General features: G+C 34.4%; 1 protein-coding gene across 1 annotated transcript; it reads right to left on the reverse strand.

Moving 5' to 3' along the window:
- Nucleotides 1–16,006: 16,006 nt before the first annotated feature.
- LOC120147896 lies at nucleotides 16,007–16,708 on the reverse strand. The gene is made up of 2 exons (XM_039161145.1): nucleotides 16,280–16,708; nucleotides 16,007–16,201 (listed from the first exon to the last, which is right to left on the reverse strand). The coding sequence occupies exons 1-2, from the start codon at nucleotides 16,706–16,708 to the stop codon at nucleotides 16,007–16,009; spliced, it is 624 nt and encodes a 207-aa protein (XP_039017076.1).
- Between the last annotated feature and the right edge of the window lie 617 nt (nucleotides 16,709–17,325).

Below are 17,325 nucleotides of genomic sequence, written 5' to 3' on the forward strand. Positions count from 1 at the left end.
TGCTTAAGGGATGATAATGGTGTCTTTAACCTATTAAATATGAAACCTAGGAATTATAAGAATCAAGATGGAAAATATGATGCCACAAGTATAGAAATATAATTGCTTAATCGATAAAGTTCTTAAAAAATTTGAATGAGAGATTAACTCACAAAGAAGTTGTTTTATAATATGAATGAGATGATTACAAATGATGGAAACATCTCAATTTATATGAAATGAGAGGGTTGGCCGAATAATTAGATGTCTATTTGGCTAAATACATGATTATTTGAAGGTGCATGATGCTTTGGATGAATGGAGATGTCCCTTGGCCTTGGTGTTGATTTGGCTACTCCTTCATGAAAAGACTTGATGATTCGGCTCGAATGAAGATACATCTCCCTTGGCCGAATGGTTAGGTGATGTTTCAACTTTGGTGCCAAGTCTTGTGCATGTGCTAGGCATGTGGAGGCTGGCCGAATGGTCATATTGCTTGCCTCATACCTTCTCGTGATTTAGGTCTCCATTTGATGAGATCTCTTTACCAACGTGCACCTTGTTGAAAGGCATCATCATGGACAACAACATTCACAAAAAGACACAATTATTGGAAGGTAACATTTCATATCTAAGCTAGTTCTAAGGTGAATGAGTTGGAGGTGAGTTGGCCACAGGTGAGTTGTAACATGGTGAATGTTATGGAAGCTCCTTGTGAAAAGTCAACTCCTGAAATTGCACCTCTTCGCGAAAAGGTATGATTTTTGAAAGTTTGACTCGACCCATATTTGGAGTATTCTGAGTGGTGATGATGATGGTGCAGCTCCCCAGCTGAATTGAAGTAATCTTCTAGCTCAAATCTTCAGCTCAACCCAGCTGTGAGCTCATTTGCCTCCGGATAACTTTTCACCAAATGTTCCTTATGTTCTCTTGAGTGTTCATATATGAGTTTTTTTACTATAGCTTTCACCATTTCACTCAAATCAGTTTCCTTAGGTGTGGCCGAATGTACCTATATTCAAAGATATATAAATTAAGTTATAAGAAACATTATAAAGTAATAATGATGTGCACATTATAAAGATGTGAACTATAGGTTATTTTAATAATCAACTTGCAATATATTAAATAACCTATTATTTAAAGGTTCTTTTACATTAAAGGATTTAAAATCATGAATGCACTTATGAGAAAGTACTTCCCTGAATTGTTTTTCCCTTGCACGAGTGATAAATCCTTTAGGCATGACTTTAGGATCAGTTGGTGTGGTCATGATCGCATCATCCCCCTTTCTTTTAAGCGATTTGTCCTTAAACACTATTGTCTTCAAATGGGAAGAGGTCTGAAACATTAAAAGTTGCACTTACATTGTATTCACCAGGTAAATCCAACTTGTATTGTAAAATCCCAAAAATCGGGTTAGTGACTAAAATAAAAGTTTTTGAAATTTAGTGACTAATTTAAGAAAATGGAAAAGTTTAGGGACTTAAATATGAATATTTTTGGTGTTGGATTAAATAGTAATTATGGAAGAAGTGAAGGGCATTATGGTAATTTTAGCCTAAAGGATATTTTATCTCATTTATTAGGAGATAAACACGTGGGATTTGAGAGATATCTCTGGAAGCTTATTTCTTCTTGTTTTTTTCTTCTTATTCCCGTTTGCTTCAGCTCCAAAGGTGAGTTTAATTTTATTTGTTAATTCTTGGATTTTTAAGTTGGTTTTTATTCTTTGGGTGTTATATAAGCTTAAGGAAAGCTTATTATATAATATTAAAACATCAAGAGAAGAGAATTAATAAGGGAATTGTAATAAGGGTGTAGAAATGAATTATTGGTATCAAGAGGTTTTTGAAGTTATATTGATAAATTTGACTTGTCATAAGAAGGATTAAGAAGTTTAAAGCATTATAAATGAATTTAGAACACATGGAAAGTTTAATGAAATTCTTTGATTCAAGAGTTATAGTGAGACATTGAAGATAATGAAGTATTATAATGTTAAAAGCGGGTTTAAGTATGTATATATTAGTTTAAGACATGAGGAGAGACAAACAAGTAGAGTTTGGGGTAAAGTGTTGAAATTTTTGGGTTTAAGGAACCATACTCTGGGTAGTAGTAATGGTATTGGTTGAGTTAGTACTGATACTACAAAGAAATTTATGAGAAATTTATGCAAGGGGTATCGATTCTGCATGAACATTGTCGATACCATAAGGAAATAGAGTAAGAAATCTTCGTGAAATATCGGTACTGAAGTGATAGTATCGATACTAGGAGCATCGATACCAGTGTAGAGGGTATCGATACTAGGCAACATCGAAGCTAATATTGGTATTGATACCAGTGTGGGGTATCGGTACCCTAGCATAGAAGTATCGGTACTGTGTTGGTAGTACCGATACTACTTAAGTTGGAAAGTGGAAAATAGTGTTTTATTTAGTTTACTTTGATATGAATTTTGTCAAGTAATTCAAATCCCAATATTCATTGGATTATATTCGTGTAGATATCGATCGAAAGCAAAGTTCGGATAGGTCATCAGAATAACAATTTCAAGGGGAAATAAGAGATTGGTATTGGCAAGTGAACCAAGGTGAGTACATGATATTAAGTGAAAGTTATGATTTGGAATTAAAACTTGCGATGAGTCTAATTATGATAGTAGATTATATTAGTACAAGGATACAAGAATGTATAGCATATGAATAAAAGTGTATGTTTAATAAGTTATTGAATAAGTTACATGATATACTATGTATGTTAAATGAATTATGTGAATGCTTGTTGATATGATAACTTATGTTAAATGATATAATTGAATTATGTGATTGTGTGAGAAAGGATATGAACTATATGAGAACATGTATATGATTATGAGCTATGTGATAAGACTTCATGTGATTAAATCATCAAGAGATATAAGACATGTGATATGTGACATATGATTCATATGGAAATGATCTACATGTAAGTGAACTATGTGATTATATGAATGTGTGATAATATAAATAATAATGCCCATGTTATGTGTTACGAGAGCTAGGGGTATAGTTGGCAAGTCAAGAGTCGAGGGTTCTACGTGGTCCTTCGGGACATATATGTAATCCTTTGGAACATATATGCGGTACTTCCGTACACTTATTTGGTCCATTGGAATATGTATATGGTTCTTAAGGAGTGCTCTTTCAGGATATAGTGGTCCTTCGGGACATAGTGGTCATTCGGGACAAATATTAAGTGCCCCTAGTGGGAATTATACGAGCTGTGGTGACAACATATGTGCACAACCTCTATGTACTCACATACCTTAAGTTCTCAAAAGTATACATGGGCTAATGAAGAAAAAAAAATATAAAAACCAGTGCATTGTGTATGAGATATATGCTTTGAAATGTGAAAAGTATTACTGGAGCTGTGTGATGTGATATGAATTGTTAGTTTTAAGAGTATATGATTATGTGAATGAATGATAAGAATGTTAATAATGATTTTTGTGCATATAAGTTTGTGGTGTTTGAAATATACATGCATTTGTTAAGTAGTATAATTTCGATTAATGGTTACATGTCTCATTAAGTCTATGACTTAGCGTGTAAGTGTTTTACAAGTAGGTGCTGATAAGCAAGAGGATCAAGCTTAAGACCAGCAAGACAACATATCTCCACTCAAAGATCAGATTAGAAATATTTTATAAAGTATGTCTTTTATGTAATAGACATGTTGGCATGTAAACAAAGTCGTTAAGTATGTATGCTATGATCAATTTGGTAATGTTATTAATATATTGATGTAAAAGGTCAACTTTATATTAATGAAATTTTAAATTTTCTATGGCTTTTATAAAAGTATATGTTTTGAATCATCAATTTGACACCTTGGATTCGTATCCGGGTCGGGTACGAGTTAGGGGTGTTACATTTAATGGTATCAAAGCTAAGTTTTAGCTAATTCTAGGCTTAAACAGAAGTCAAAAGTGTTTTAAAAAATATACATGCCAACAGAAAGTGAATGTTTATGATCTGATAGAGTTATGAGTATGCTTCTAACACCCCCAACCCGTACCCAACCCATATACGAATCTGAGGTGTCACATTGACTTTTCAATACATGTACATATATAAAAACTATGGGAAATTTAAACTTTCATTAATATAAGTTAATAGTTTACATAAGTACAACCCAAAATATTACAAAACTGATCAGAGCATATGTAAATTATACGTTTTCTACATGCTAACACTTTTAAATACAACAAAATACATACTGTAAATTTACTTCTGATCTGATCTTTAAGTGGTTGTATGTTGTTCTGCTGATCCTAAGCTTGGTCGTTTTGCTTCTCAGTACCTACGTGTAAAGAACTTACACGCTAAGTCATAGACTTAGTGAGGCATAAACATATAATAAGAAATTTCTATAAATATGAATATACAGTCAACTATCTAATGACAATTATGCTTATCATATCATAAATCCACGATGCCATATATGAATCAATATAAACAATAATAACATGTTAATAGGCAAACATGTACATACTATTGTCATCTTTTATAAGATCATGTACATTATTGAGAACTCAAGGTGTACGAGTACTTTAAGGTTGTGCACACATATGCTGTCACTACAACTCGTATAAGAATCCACTAAGTGGCATATAAAATCTATGTCCCGAAGGACCTATCCAAATGTCCCGAAGAACATAGGTACATGTCCATATATCCTAAAGAACATAGGTAACACTCGACTCTTGGCATGCCAACTATACTTATAGCTCTCATATCATATAACATGAGCACTATATTCATGTATTCATATCAATTCTTTTATGATCACATGTTTCCTCTCTTCTGTCACATATCACATATATGTGTAACTATCACTTTCATATCATATAACATGTTATTCCAATATATTCACATGAATCAAATATCATATATCAAATCATATAAACATGTATAACTCATGCATGTATCTATAATGATCTTAACATATGCATATCCATAATTATTAGATCATGAAAACTGATATAGGAAATAGACTTCTCAGAAGTCTTATTTCCATTGAACCAATCCTATAATATGCACTCACCGTGATATGAACTACTTCTATGACTTCCTTTCTTTAGATCAGATCCTAACTCGGTGGTCGTTCCAGAACTTGCTTACGCTCGATGTCTACATAATCATACATTTATACATATCAGTATCCTAAATAGCATACTCTGATTTCTTATTTCTTAAACTAAAGGAAAGGCAAAATTTCATTTTCGATTTAAATTAGTATAGGTACCCCCTATAGGGTATCGATACTTCCCTAACTGTGGCATCAGTACCATGCCTAGGTATCGATACCCATATTGTATTCTGTAATTCTCGTTTCAAAGATGGTAACGATACCGTCCTTATGGTATCGGTACCCTTGGTAACGATACTGTTCTTCAGGTATCGATACCTCATTAATGCCTTCCTTATTTTACTCTTGAAGTATCGGTACCTGATGAATCAGTACCGATACCCATAGCCCAGATTTTCCTTTTTAAGCCCGAAAATTACTCCATATCAACTTAAATTCTTTATATTTTAACCCCTTTAATACTCTTAACTCAAATATACATGCCCAAACCAATTCATATGCATTTAATACCTCTTTATCTTCAAATTCTCATCCTCAAAATGAAAATCAAGAATCATACCAAATTTTCTATATGTTCTAATTTCAATTCTATCACTACATATATCTTAATTTAACTATTGACAAGTCCAATTTAAATTCCAATTCTACTTATCAACTATTTTCCAAGTTTTCATTCAAAAACTCGTAATCTTTAATCTCTCTTAACTCTTTCATCCTTTGATTTTAAGATGACTTAAGCTTTCCTTAAGCTTAAGTATCATCTAATGATCAAAACTCATGCTTAACTTTAAGTAATAATCAGTTAACAAGAAAACTCACCTTTGTTTTGGCTTTCACGTATGAAGAAGGAAGAAGAAGACGAAAACTCTGGAGACTTTGATTTTTGCCTCCCTTCCATCCACGTGGGTTTAATATAACCATAAAAAATTCAATTATTTCCTTTACTAAATGACCATTTTTTTCTTCTATTCATTCTTCTTTGTAATTCAATCCTACACAACATTTTCCCATATAAGTCTTTAAACTATTCAATTATTCTACTTTAATTATTAAATTCTGAAATTTTACAATTTAGTCACTAACCCGATATTGAGGATGTTACAAATCTCCCCTTAAAAAAATTTGTCCTCAAATTTTCATTGTGCAAATAGATGGGGGTATTGATTCCTCATGTCATCTTCACGGTCTCACGTTTCTTCTTTTACCTTGTGATTCCTCCATAATACTTTGACTAATGGAATAGTCTTGTTCCTTAACTGTTTCACTTCATAGTCTAATATTCGAACCGGTTCCTCCTCATAAGTCTAGTCAGGCTGAACCTCTATCTCCTCTAGGGTAATAATATAGGAAGGATCAAAACCTATATCTCTGAAGCATTGAAACGTGAAAGACATCATGAATTTTCTCCATTTCAGGTGGCAAAGCTAATTGCTATACTACCTGTCCTACTCTCTTGACAATCTCATAGAGTCCAATAAATCGAGGAATCAATTTTCCTTTTCGTCCAAACCTCAACACCTTCTTCCAAGGAGACACTTTTAAAAACACTTTATCTCCTACTTGAAACTCAATTTCTTTCCTCTTCAGATCCACATATGATTTCTGTCTATCAGCAGCAACTTTTAAATTAGTCTGGATCACATAAACTTTCTCTTCTACTTCCTGAATCATTTCAGGACCAAGAACTTCTTGATCCTTAAGCTCGTACCAGTTCAAGGGTGTACGACACTTTCTTCCATATAGAGCTTCATAAGGAGCCATTTTGATACTTGACTGGTAGTTATTGTTGTAGGTAAATTCAGCAAGTGGCAAATATTTTTCCGAATATCCTTTGAACTCTATTACACAGGCTCTAAACATATCCTCCAAAATTTGGATAGTTCACTCGAATTGTCAATCGGCCTGAGGATGAAACACTATACTGAAGTACAATCGAGTCCCCAACGCTCCATATAAAGGCTTCTAAAACCTCGATGTGAATCTAGGATCTCGATAAAAAATAATGGAAATCGATATACCATGCAATGCGATAATATCTCTGAAGTACAATTCAACATACCTATCCATATAGAAATCGATTTTTACCAGAATGAAATGGGCTGACTTAGTCAATCTATCCATAATTACCCAGATTGAATCTCTTTTGTTTGGGGTCAAAGGTAACCTCGTCACAAAATCCATCGTTACATTATCTTATTTCCATTGAGGAATAGACATAGGTTGCAATAGTCCTGATGGAACTTAATGCTCCCCGCTTTGACTTACTGGCAAGACAAACACTTGGAGACAAATTTCGTAATATTTATTTTCATTCCTAGCCATCATAAACAACTCTTGAGATCCATATACATCTTATTTCCACCCGAGTGCATTGTCAAAGGACTACAGTGAGCTTCTATTAACAGTTTATTCTTTAACTCGTCATCATCTGGAATCACTAGTCTCCCTCGACAGTACATGTTCCCATCGGCTTTAATCTCATGATCATAAAACTCTCCATTCTTCACTTACTGTAACTTCTTCAAACACTTTTCATCTTTGGTTTGCAATTCCTTGACTCTATCTAGCCATGATGGCTTAAGGGTTAATTCTATACATATTGTACCATCACTATACAAAGATAACTTAGTATCTAAAGCTCGTAAGGCTGCAAACGTCTTTCGACTTAAAGCATCTGCCACTACATTTGCTTTTCCAGAATGGAAATTGATTACCACATCATAATCTTTTAGAAATTCCACCCATCTCATCTGTCTTAAATTTAACTCTTTATGGGTCATCAAATACTTCAAACTCATATAATCAGTGTATAAGTAACAACGTTGACCATATAAGTTGTGACGCTAAATCTTAAGAGCAAACACCACTGCAGCTAATTCTAGATCATGCGTTGGATACTTCTTCTCATATGGTTTCAATTGTCTGGACGTATAAACCATTACCTTGCCTTTTTGCATCAATACACATCCTAAGCCATTATGGGATGCGTCGCTATAGACCACATAGTTCTTGCCAGATTCAGGTTGAACTAATACTGGAGCTTCTGTCAAAATCTTCTTCAACATATCAAAACTTTCTTGGCATTCCAGAGTCCAAGAAAACTTCACATATTTCCTTATTAACCTAGTTAAAGGTAAGGTTATCATCGAAAAGTTCTTAACAAACCTTCGATAATAACCTTCCAGCCCTAGAAAACTTTGAACTTCAGATACATTCTTTGGAACCTCCCATTCGAGAATGGCTTTTATTTTCTGGGGATCAACTCGAATTCCTTCAATGGAAATTACATGTCCAAGAAATATTACTTCATTTAACCAGAACTCACATTTGGATAACTTGGCATATAACGTTTTGTCTCGCAGAGTTTGTAAAACTATTCTTAAGTGTGCACAATGATCTTTATTAGTTTTTGAATACAATAATATGTCATCGATGAACACTACTACAAATTGGTGTATATAAGGTTGAAATATTCTATTCATTAGGTCCATAAAGGCAGCCGGTGCATTTGTAACTCCGAAAGGCATCACAATGAACTCGTAGTGGTCATACCTTGTTCTAAATACAACCTTTAGAATATCTTTCTCCTGAACCTTCAAATGATGATATCCTTATCGCAAGTCAATCTTAGAAAAAAACCGAAGCTCCTTTCAACTGATCAAATAAATCATCGATCCTAGGGAGATGATACTTATTCTTAATGGTTACTTTATTGAGTTTTCTATAGTAGATGTAGAGATACATTGACCCATCATTCTTTTTGATGAACAACACTGGAGCTCCTCAGGGCGAGACACTCGGTCTTATGAATCCTTTGTCCAATAACTCCTGTAATTATATCTTTAACTCTTGCAACTCTTTTGGAGCCATACTGTATGGTGCCATGGCAATAGGCGCAGTTCCAGGCATTATTTCAATCTGAAATTCAACTTCTCTATCCGGAGGTAACCCCGGTAATTCTGCTGGAAAAACATCATGGAATTCTCTGACTATAGGGATTTCTTCTAAACCTTTCTCCTTAATTCTAGTATCCATTACATTAGCCATGAAACCCTTACATCCTTGTAGCAATAGCTTCTTTGATGACATCACCAAAATAACATTTGCCAATGGATTCCATCTTTCACTTAACATTATCACTTCTAATTTGTCTGAACTGATTAGCGTTACTCTCTTCAGTCTACAATCGGCATTCGCATAATAGTGATATAACCAGTCCATTCCTAGTATCACTTCAAATTCTTCAAAGGGTAATTCCATCAGATTAGCAGGGAATTCAATTCCTTAAATCCGTATGGAACACCCTCGACACACTCTATTAACCCGAGCAGTGTGCCCTAGTAGATTTGTCACTATCACATCATTACTAGTAGCTTCTAATTGCATTCCCAATTCTCTCACCAATTTACTACTAATATATGAGTATGTAGAACCCGTATCAATTAATACCATAACACATTTATCATACTATAGAAAAGTATATACGATTATCTCTGGATTATCCCGGTCTTAATTGGTCTTGAGATTATACACTCGAGCAGTAGAGCGAACTTTCTGCTGAGTAGAGGATTCTGTCTGACTTCTACCTCTACCTCTTCCTTGTCCTCTTTAAGACATCGAAGCAGTTCGCTCTGACTGTGCAAGCTCTCTTGTCCCCAATAGGCAATCTCTCATGAAATGTTCTATTTCCTCACTTCGCAAACAAGCTCTGGATTTTACTCTACATGTCCCACCGTGATATCTTCCAAAAGTCTAATAGTGTCTCTGCTGTGTTCTTCCATCACCAGACCCTACTGATTGTGTCTGTCTAACCCTCGTCTAATTTTATCCTCTAGCAGATGATTCCACCGATTTAGACCTCGCTTGAGATCGAAAACTAGAATCCATGCCTCTATTGGGTGATGCAAAACTTGATAAAGCTTCAGTTCTTTTAGACGGTTGGACTCTTTACTCCCTAAACCGTTCATTCTGAGCTCTCTCTAGAGCTTTAGCACGATTTACTATCTCTTGAAATGAGGACGGTTTAACACAATCAACAACTCCTTTAACCTCGGGCGCAAGCCCTCCACAAACCCTTCACATACATCATTCTCTGTTAGAATCAACTCAGCCACAAAATGACTTAACTTGTTAAACTCGCACTCGTATTTATACACAGTGCGATTCATTTGCTTCAGATTCAAGAATTCTTGCTTCATTTGCTTGATGAATTGATCTCCTATGTACTTGTGCTTAAACTCTTCAAGAAATAAAAACCATGTTACTTGATCACTTATCATCTTTATAGTAACATTCGACCACCAGATTCTCGCTTGCCCACGAAGCAAGGAGACTACTTTGTCTAGCTTCTCCATATTAGAATAGTGGAGTCCCTCTAACATGATCTTTACATCGTTAAGCCAAAGGTCTGCAACAACAGGACCATCTTCAGCTTCACCTTTGAACTCTGGAGCTCCTAATTCTTTCAACTCCTTGGCTACATTCATCCTCTACGTTGAGGAAGCATGAGGTTGGAAACGCGTCAAGATTGCGTCTAACGTCCTGAAGAAGACATCTTGATCTTGCACAGGTACTCCAGAATGTGCTTTTCCTTCACCTTGCCCGGCCAGGGAAGGTGAATTACTGCTCTCAGCTAATCTATCATCTCCCGCTTCACTTCGGGAGCAATCTTGTCTGGACATCTAATAGGATATAACCAAATATCTCTATTAGCATAACATCATACTTATTACTCTTACCATATTAGAATTTCTTACTATCATGTTGGCATGTACACATTTTAAGACACTCTAGACTCCAGTTTATACCAAGAATCGGCAAAATCATAGCTCTGATACCATTAAATGTAACACCCCAACTCATTTCCGACCCATATATGAATCCAAGGTGCCACATTAACTTTTCAATACATGTGAATATATAAAAACTATGGAAAATTTAAACTTTCAGTAATATAAGTTAATAGTTTACATAAGTACAACCCAAAATATTACAAAACTGATAAGAGCATATGTAAATTATATGTTTTCTACATGCCAACACTTTTAAATACAACAAAATGCATACTGTAAATTTACTTCTAATATGATCTTTGAGTGGTTGTATATTGTTCTGCTGATCCTAAGCTTGGTCGTTTTGCTTCTCAGTACCTATGTGTAAAGAACTTACACGCTAAGTCATAGACTTAGTGAGGCATAAACATATAATAAGAAATTTCTATAAATATGAACATACAGTCAACTATCTAATGACAATTATGCTTATCATATCATAAATCCACGATGCCATATATGAATCAATATAAACAATAATAACATGTTAGTAGGCAAACATGTACATACTCTTGACATCTTTTATAATCCCATGTACATTATTGAGAACTCAAGGTATACGAGTACTTTGAGATTTTGCACACATATGATGTCACCACAGCTTGTATAAGAATCCACTAAGTGATATATAAAATCTATATCCCGAAGGACCTATTCATATGTCCCGAAGAACATAGGTACCTGTCCATATGTCCTGAAGAACATAGGTAACCCTCGACTCTTGGCATGCCAACAATACTTATAGCTCTCATATCATATAACATGGGCACTATATTCATGTATTCATATCAATTATTTTATGATCACATGTTTCCTCTCTTCTGTCACATATCACATATATGTGTAACTATCACTTTCATATCATATAACATGTTATTCCAATATATTCACATGAATCAAATAACATATATTAAATCATATAAACATGTATAACTCATGCATGTATCTATAATGATCAAAACATATGCATGTCCATAATTATTAGATCATGAAAACTGATATAGGAAATAGACTATCACAAGTCATATTTCCACCAAACTAATCCTATAATATGCACTCACCTTGATATCAACTACTTCTATGAATTCCTTTCTTTAGATCGAATCCTAACTCGGTGGTCGTTCCAGAACTTGCTTACTCTCGATGTCTACATAATCATACATTTATACATATCCGTATCCTAAATAGAATACTCTGATTTCTCATTTCTTAAACTAAAGGAAAGGCAAAATTTCATTTTCTATTTGAAGTAGTATTGGTACCCCCATAGGGTATCGATACTTCCCTAACTGTGGTATCGGTACCATGCCTAGGTATCGATACCCATATTGCATTATGTAATTCTCGTTTCAAAGATGGTATCGATACCGTCCTGATGGTATCGATACCGTCCTGATGGTACCAATATCGTCTTTATGGTATCGATACTGTTCTTCAGGTATCGATATTGTTCTTTAGGTATCGATAATGTTCTTCAGGTATCGATACCTCATGAATGCCTTCCTTATTTTACTCTTGAAGTATCGGTACCTGATGAATCAACACCGATACCCATAGCCCATATTTTCCTTTTTAAGCCCGAAAATTACTCCATATCAACTTAAATTCTTTATATTTTAACCCCTTTAATACTCTTAACTCAAATATACATGCCCAAACCAATTCATATGCATTTAATACCTCTTTATCTTTAAAATCTCATCCTCAAAATGAAAATCAAGAATCATACCAAATTTTCTATATGTTCTAATTTCAATTCTATCACTACATATCTCTTAATTCAACTATTGATAAGTCAAATTTAGATTCCAATTCTACTTATCAACTATTTTCCAAGTTTTCATTAAAAAACTTGTAATCTTTAATCTCTCCTATCTCATTCATCCTTTGATTTTAAGATTGCTTAAGGTTTCCTTAAGCTTAAGTATCATCTAATGACCAAAACCCATGCTTAACTTTAACTAATAATCAGTTAATAAGAAAACTCACCTTTTCTTTGGCTTTCACGTATGAAGAAGGAAGAATAAGAAAAAGAAGAAGAAAACTCTAGAGACTTTGATTTTTGCCTCCCTTCAATCCACGTGGGTTTAATATAACCATAACAAAATTTCATTATTTTCTTTACTAAATGACCATTTTTTCCTTCTATTCCTTCTTCTTTGTAATTCAATCCTACACAAATTTTTCCCATATAAGTCTTTGAACTATTCAATTATTCTACTTTAATTATTAAATTCTAAAATTTTACAATTTAGTCACTAACCCGGTATTGAGGATGTTACAATGTTGTCTTCTAATATAATTATATGGTTATGTTTTAGATGTTTGATCGTGAGAGTTCCCGAAAGGAAAGGACAAGTGATAGACCTGAAGGTAGTAGAAATTTCGATTAATGGTTACATGTCTCACTAAGTCTATTACTTAGCGTGTAAGTGTTTTACACGTAGGTGCTGATAAGCAAGAGGATCAAGCTTAAGACCAGCAGAACATCATATCTCCACTTGAAGATCAGATCAAAAATATTTTGTAAAGTATGTCTTTTATGTAATAGACATGTTGGCATGTAAACGATGTAAACAAAGTCGTTAAGTATTTATGCTCTGATCGATTTTGGTAATGTTATTAATATATTGATGTAAAAGGTTAACTTTATATTAATGAAAGTTTAAATTTTCTATGGTTTTTATAAAAGTATATGTTTTGAATCGTCAATGTGACACCTCAGATTTGTATCTGGGTCGATACGGGTTGGGGGTGTTACATGTATGCATTATCATTGATCTCTTTGATGATTTGGAATGGTCCATCTCCTCTTGGTAATAGCTTGGATTTTCTTTGTGAATGTAAACATTCGTTTCTCAAATGCACCCAAACCCAATCACTTTCTCCAACTTTAAATGCTTGCGTCCTTTATTGGCTTATTATTCATATTATCTTGTACGCTTCTCTATGTTGTCTCGGACTTGTTGATGAAGCTTCTTAATGAACTCAGCCTTATTCTTGCCATATTGGTTGACTATATATTCTGCGGCAAAGTAAGAAAATCTAAAGGTGTTAAAGGATTAAATCCATATACTACCTCGAATGGTGGCATCTTCGTTGTTAACTGGACAGATTGGTTGTATGCAAATTCAATGTGTGGTAAGCACTTTTCCCATGCCTTGATATTCTTTTTGATGACAGATCTCAATAAAGTTTATAGCACTCGGTTCACCACTTCCATTTGTCTATCTGTTTGTGGATGACATGTCATGGAGAATAGTAACTTTGTTCCAATCTTGCTCCATAATGTCCTCCAGAAATGGCTAAGAAATTTAACATCTCTATTAGAGACTACGGTTTTTGGAACGCCATGTAATCTCACAACCTCTTTGAAGAACAAGTTAGCAACATGAGTTGCATTGTCAGTTTTGTGGCATGTTATGAAGCGTGCCATCTTGGAAAAATGATCCATTACCACAAATACGGAATCATGTTCGTTCTTTATCCTTGGCAGCCCCATTACAAAATCCATTGATATATCAACCCTTGGTCCTTTTGGAATTGGTAGAGGCATGTATAGACAATGTGGCATAACCTTTTATTTGGCCCTTTTGCAAGTAACACATCTTTCACATACCTTTTCAACGTGTCTCTTCATTTTTTGCCAATAGAGGTGTTGTTTCAATATTTCCAAGGTTTTACTTACCCAAAAATGACCCATGAGACCTTTTTCATGTGCTTCTCGAACGAGTACTTCTCGAAGTGACCCTTGAGGAATTCATAGACGCCCCTCTTTGACTATATACCTTCATGCTTATAGAACTTCTCTTCTGCACCCTTTTCATAAGCCTTATACCTTTCTCCAAAGTCATGATTAGTAGCATAACAATCTTTAATATATGAAAAACAAATTAATTTTGAATCAAGAGTGCTAAGGAGAATGTACCTTTTGTAGAGTGCTTCTGCTATAATATTATACTTACATTTCTTGTAATGGATAACATATAGAAATGATTCCAAGAATTCTACCCACTTGGCATGACGTTTGTTCAACTTGTGCTGGCCTTTAATATGCTTTAAGGCTTCATGATCTGTATGAATGACGAACTCCTTTGGCAAAGATGATACTACCAAACTTCAAGTGCTCTTCTGAGAGAATACATCTCTTTGTCATAAGTTGGATAGTTTAGCAAAACACCATTTAACTTTTCACTAAAGTATGTGATGGGTCACCCTTTTTAGTCAAAACAGCCCTAACTCATATTCTATAGGCATCACATTCCACTTCAAAAGTCTTATCAAAGTTAGGTAGTGCAAGTAAATGTGCATTTGTCAAACATCCCTTCATTTCATTGAAGGCATCTTCTTATTCTTTAGCCCATGAAAAGGTAGAATTCTTTTTAATAATCACTGTTAATGGGGCAGCAATAGAACTAAAGTTAGGCACAAACCTCCTATAAAAACTTGCAAGACCATGAAAACTTCGGAATTGACTGATTAAAGTGGGCGTTTGCCACTCTTGGATGGCTTTAATATTTTCAGGATCAAATTCCAAACCCTACTAACTTACAATAAAGCCTAAAAAGGATAAACTGTTAGTGCAAAAGACACATTTCTTCATATTAGCATAAAGTTTTTCCTTTTGAAGGTTTTCAAGAAAATACCTCAAATATTGCGCATGTGTTTTCAAGTTATGGTTATAAATCAAAATTTCATCAAAGTAAACCATAAAAAACTTATCGATGAATGACCGAAGTACGTGATTGATTAACCTTATGAAAGTGCTAGGAGCTTTGGTTAAGTCGAAAGCCATCACCATCCATTCGTACAAACCTTGCTTTGTCTTGAATGTAGTTTTTCATTCATCTCCTTCTCACATTCTGATTTGATGATATCCACTCTTTAGATCAATCTTGGAGAATAGGGTGGAACCACTCAATTCATCCAACATATCATCAAGTCTCAGTATAGGGTGTCGATACTTTACGTAATTTGGTTAATGGCACGACAGTCTACACATATATTCCATGAACCGTCTTTTTTTAGTATAAGTAACACCAGAATAACACACGAACTTAGCTTTCTCGTATGTATCCCTTGGTCATCAATTCTCCAACTTGCATTTGAAGTTCTTTGTTCTCTATAGGATTATTTCTATATGCTGGTCGGTTTGGAATGGATACACCAGGTATGAAATCAATTTGATGTTCGATTCCTCTAATGGGTGGTAAACCACTAGGGATGTCTTCTTGAAATAACTCTTCGAATTCCTACAATAAATATGAAATTGAAAAAGGCAAACCTTCTGGAATGTTAATAAAAAACAGGTTTTCCTTGTACATAAGTACAATTAGAGCCTTGTGGGATAAAATGTGCTTTCTAATATCCTTCCCTCCAGCATAGATGTTCATCTTTGTTGGTTCCTCCTCCTTAATAGATTTGGAAGCTTCAATGTTTTTTTTCAAAGTATCATGATCTTCGGATACTCGGCTTGGTGAAAGTGGAGTCAAAATGACTTTCCTTTCATTGTGGAAGAAAGAGTACCGATTTGTGAAGCCATCATGAACAACCTGCTTATCGTATTGCCAAGGCCTCCCTAGGAGTATATGACATGCATTCATTGGTACCACATAACAAAGGGCTTCGTCTTGGTATTTCCCAATAGAGAATGGAATAGTGACTTGCTTGGTGACCTTAACTTCTCCCCCATCATTTAGCCATTGTAACTTGTATGGTGTGGGATGTTTAATCGTCTTGAGTCCGAGCTTTGCCACCATTGAAGTGCTTGCAACATTTTACAACTTCCTCCATCGATAATCATGAAACAAACTTTGTTGTTTATATGGCACGAGTGTGAAAGATATTCTCTCTTTGATTGTCCTCCATATATCGAATATTTAAAGTCCTTTTAACAACCAGAACTTGTCTTGAAACTTGAGAAATTGTTAATGATAAATAAAATAAAATAAACCTTACCAACACACTCACAAAGCCTCACAATCTTCACTCTAAAGAAAAGATAAGATGTCACTCCACTCAATGCTCGTGTTTACGCTCGGGAATATATTTTGGCTTTTAACAATTCCCCTTCTGACCTCACTCACTCATTATGCCTTTTTCCACTCTATATCTCTTGTTAGGTTCTTTTAAAGAACTAACTCAATATTATAACAAGAACTTTCTCTCTTGTGCGTCGGTTGTAATATAGGTTAGTATGGACAGGAAAATAATAAATGGGAAGATAAAAAATGGTTGAAATAAAAGAAATTAAAAGAATGAAATGGTTTAGGAAATTGAATGAAAACAAAGAAGGAATATGTGACTTAACTCCCAAGAACAATACTTATGTACCCTTTCACGAGACACAATAAGGTTATCTTTCTCGGTGTAGATA

Source organism: Hibiscus syriacus, unplaced genomic scaffold (genome assembly GCF_006381635.1).
Source record: "Hibiscus syriacus cultivar Baekdansim isolate YM2019G1 unplaced genomic scaffold, ASM638163v2 tig00110945_pilon, whole genome shotgun sequence".
In the NCBI taxonomy this organism is placed as follows: Eukaryota; Viridiplantae; Streptophyta; class Magnoliopsida; order Malvales; family Malvaceae; genus Hibiscus; species Hibiscus syriacus.

Coding starts and splice junctions, on each gene's coding strand:
- LOC120147896 (XM_039161145.1), bottom strand. CDS start 16,708: ATGGTGGCAAAGCTCGGACTCAAGACGATTAAACATCCCACACCATAC. Junction 16,202..16,279: donor TATCCCACAAGGCTCTAATT/GTACTTATGTAC, acceptor TATTTATTGTAG/GAATTCGAAGAGTTATTTCA.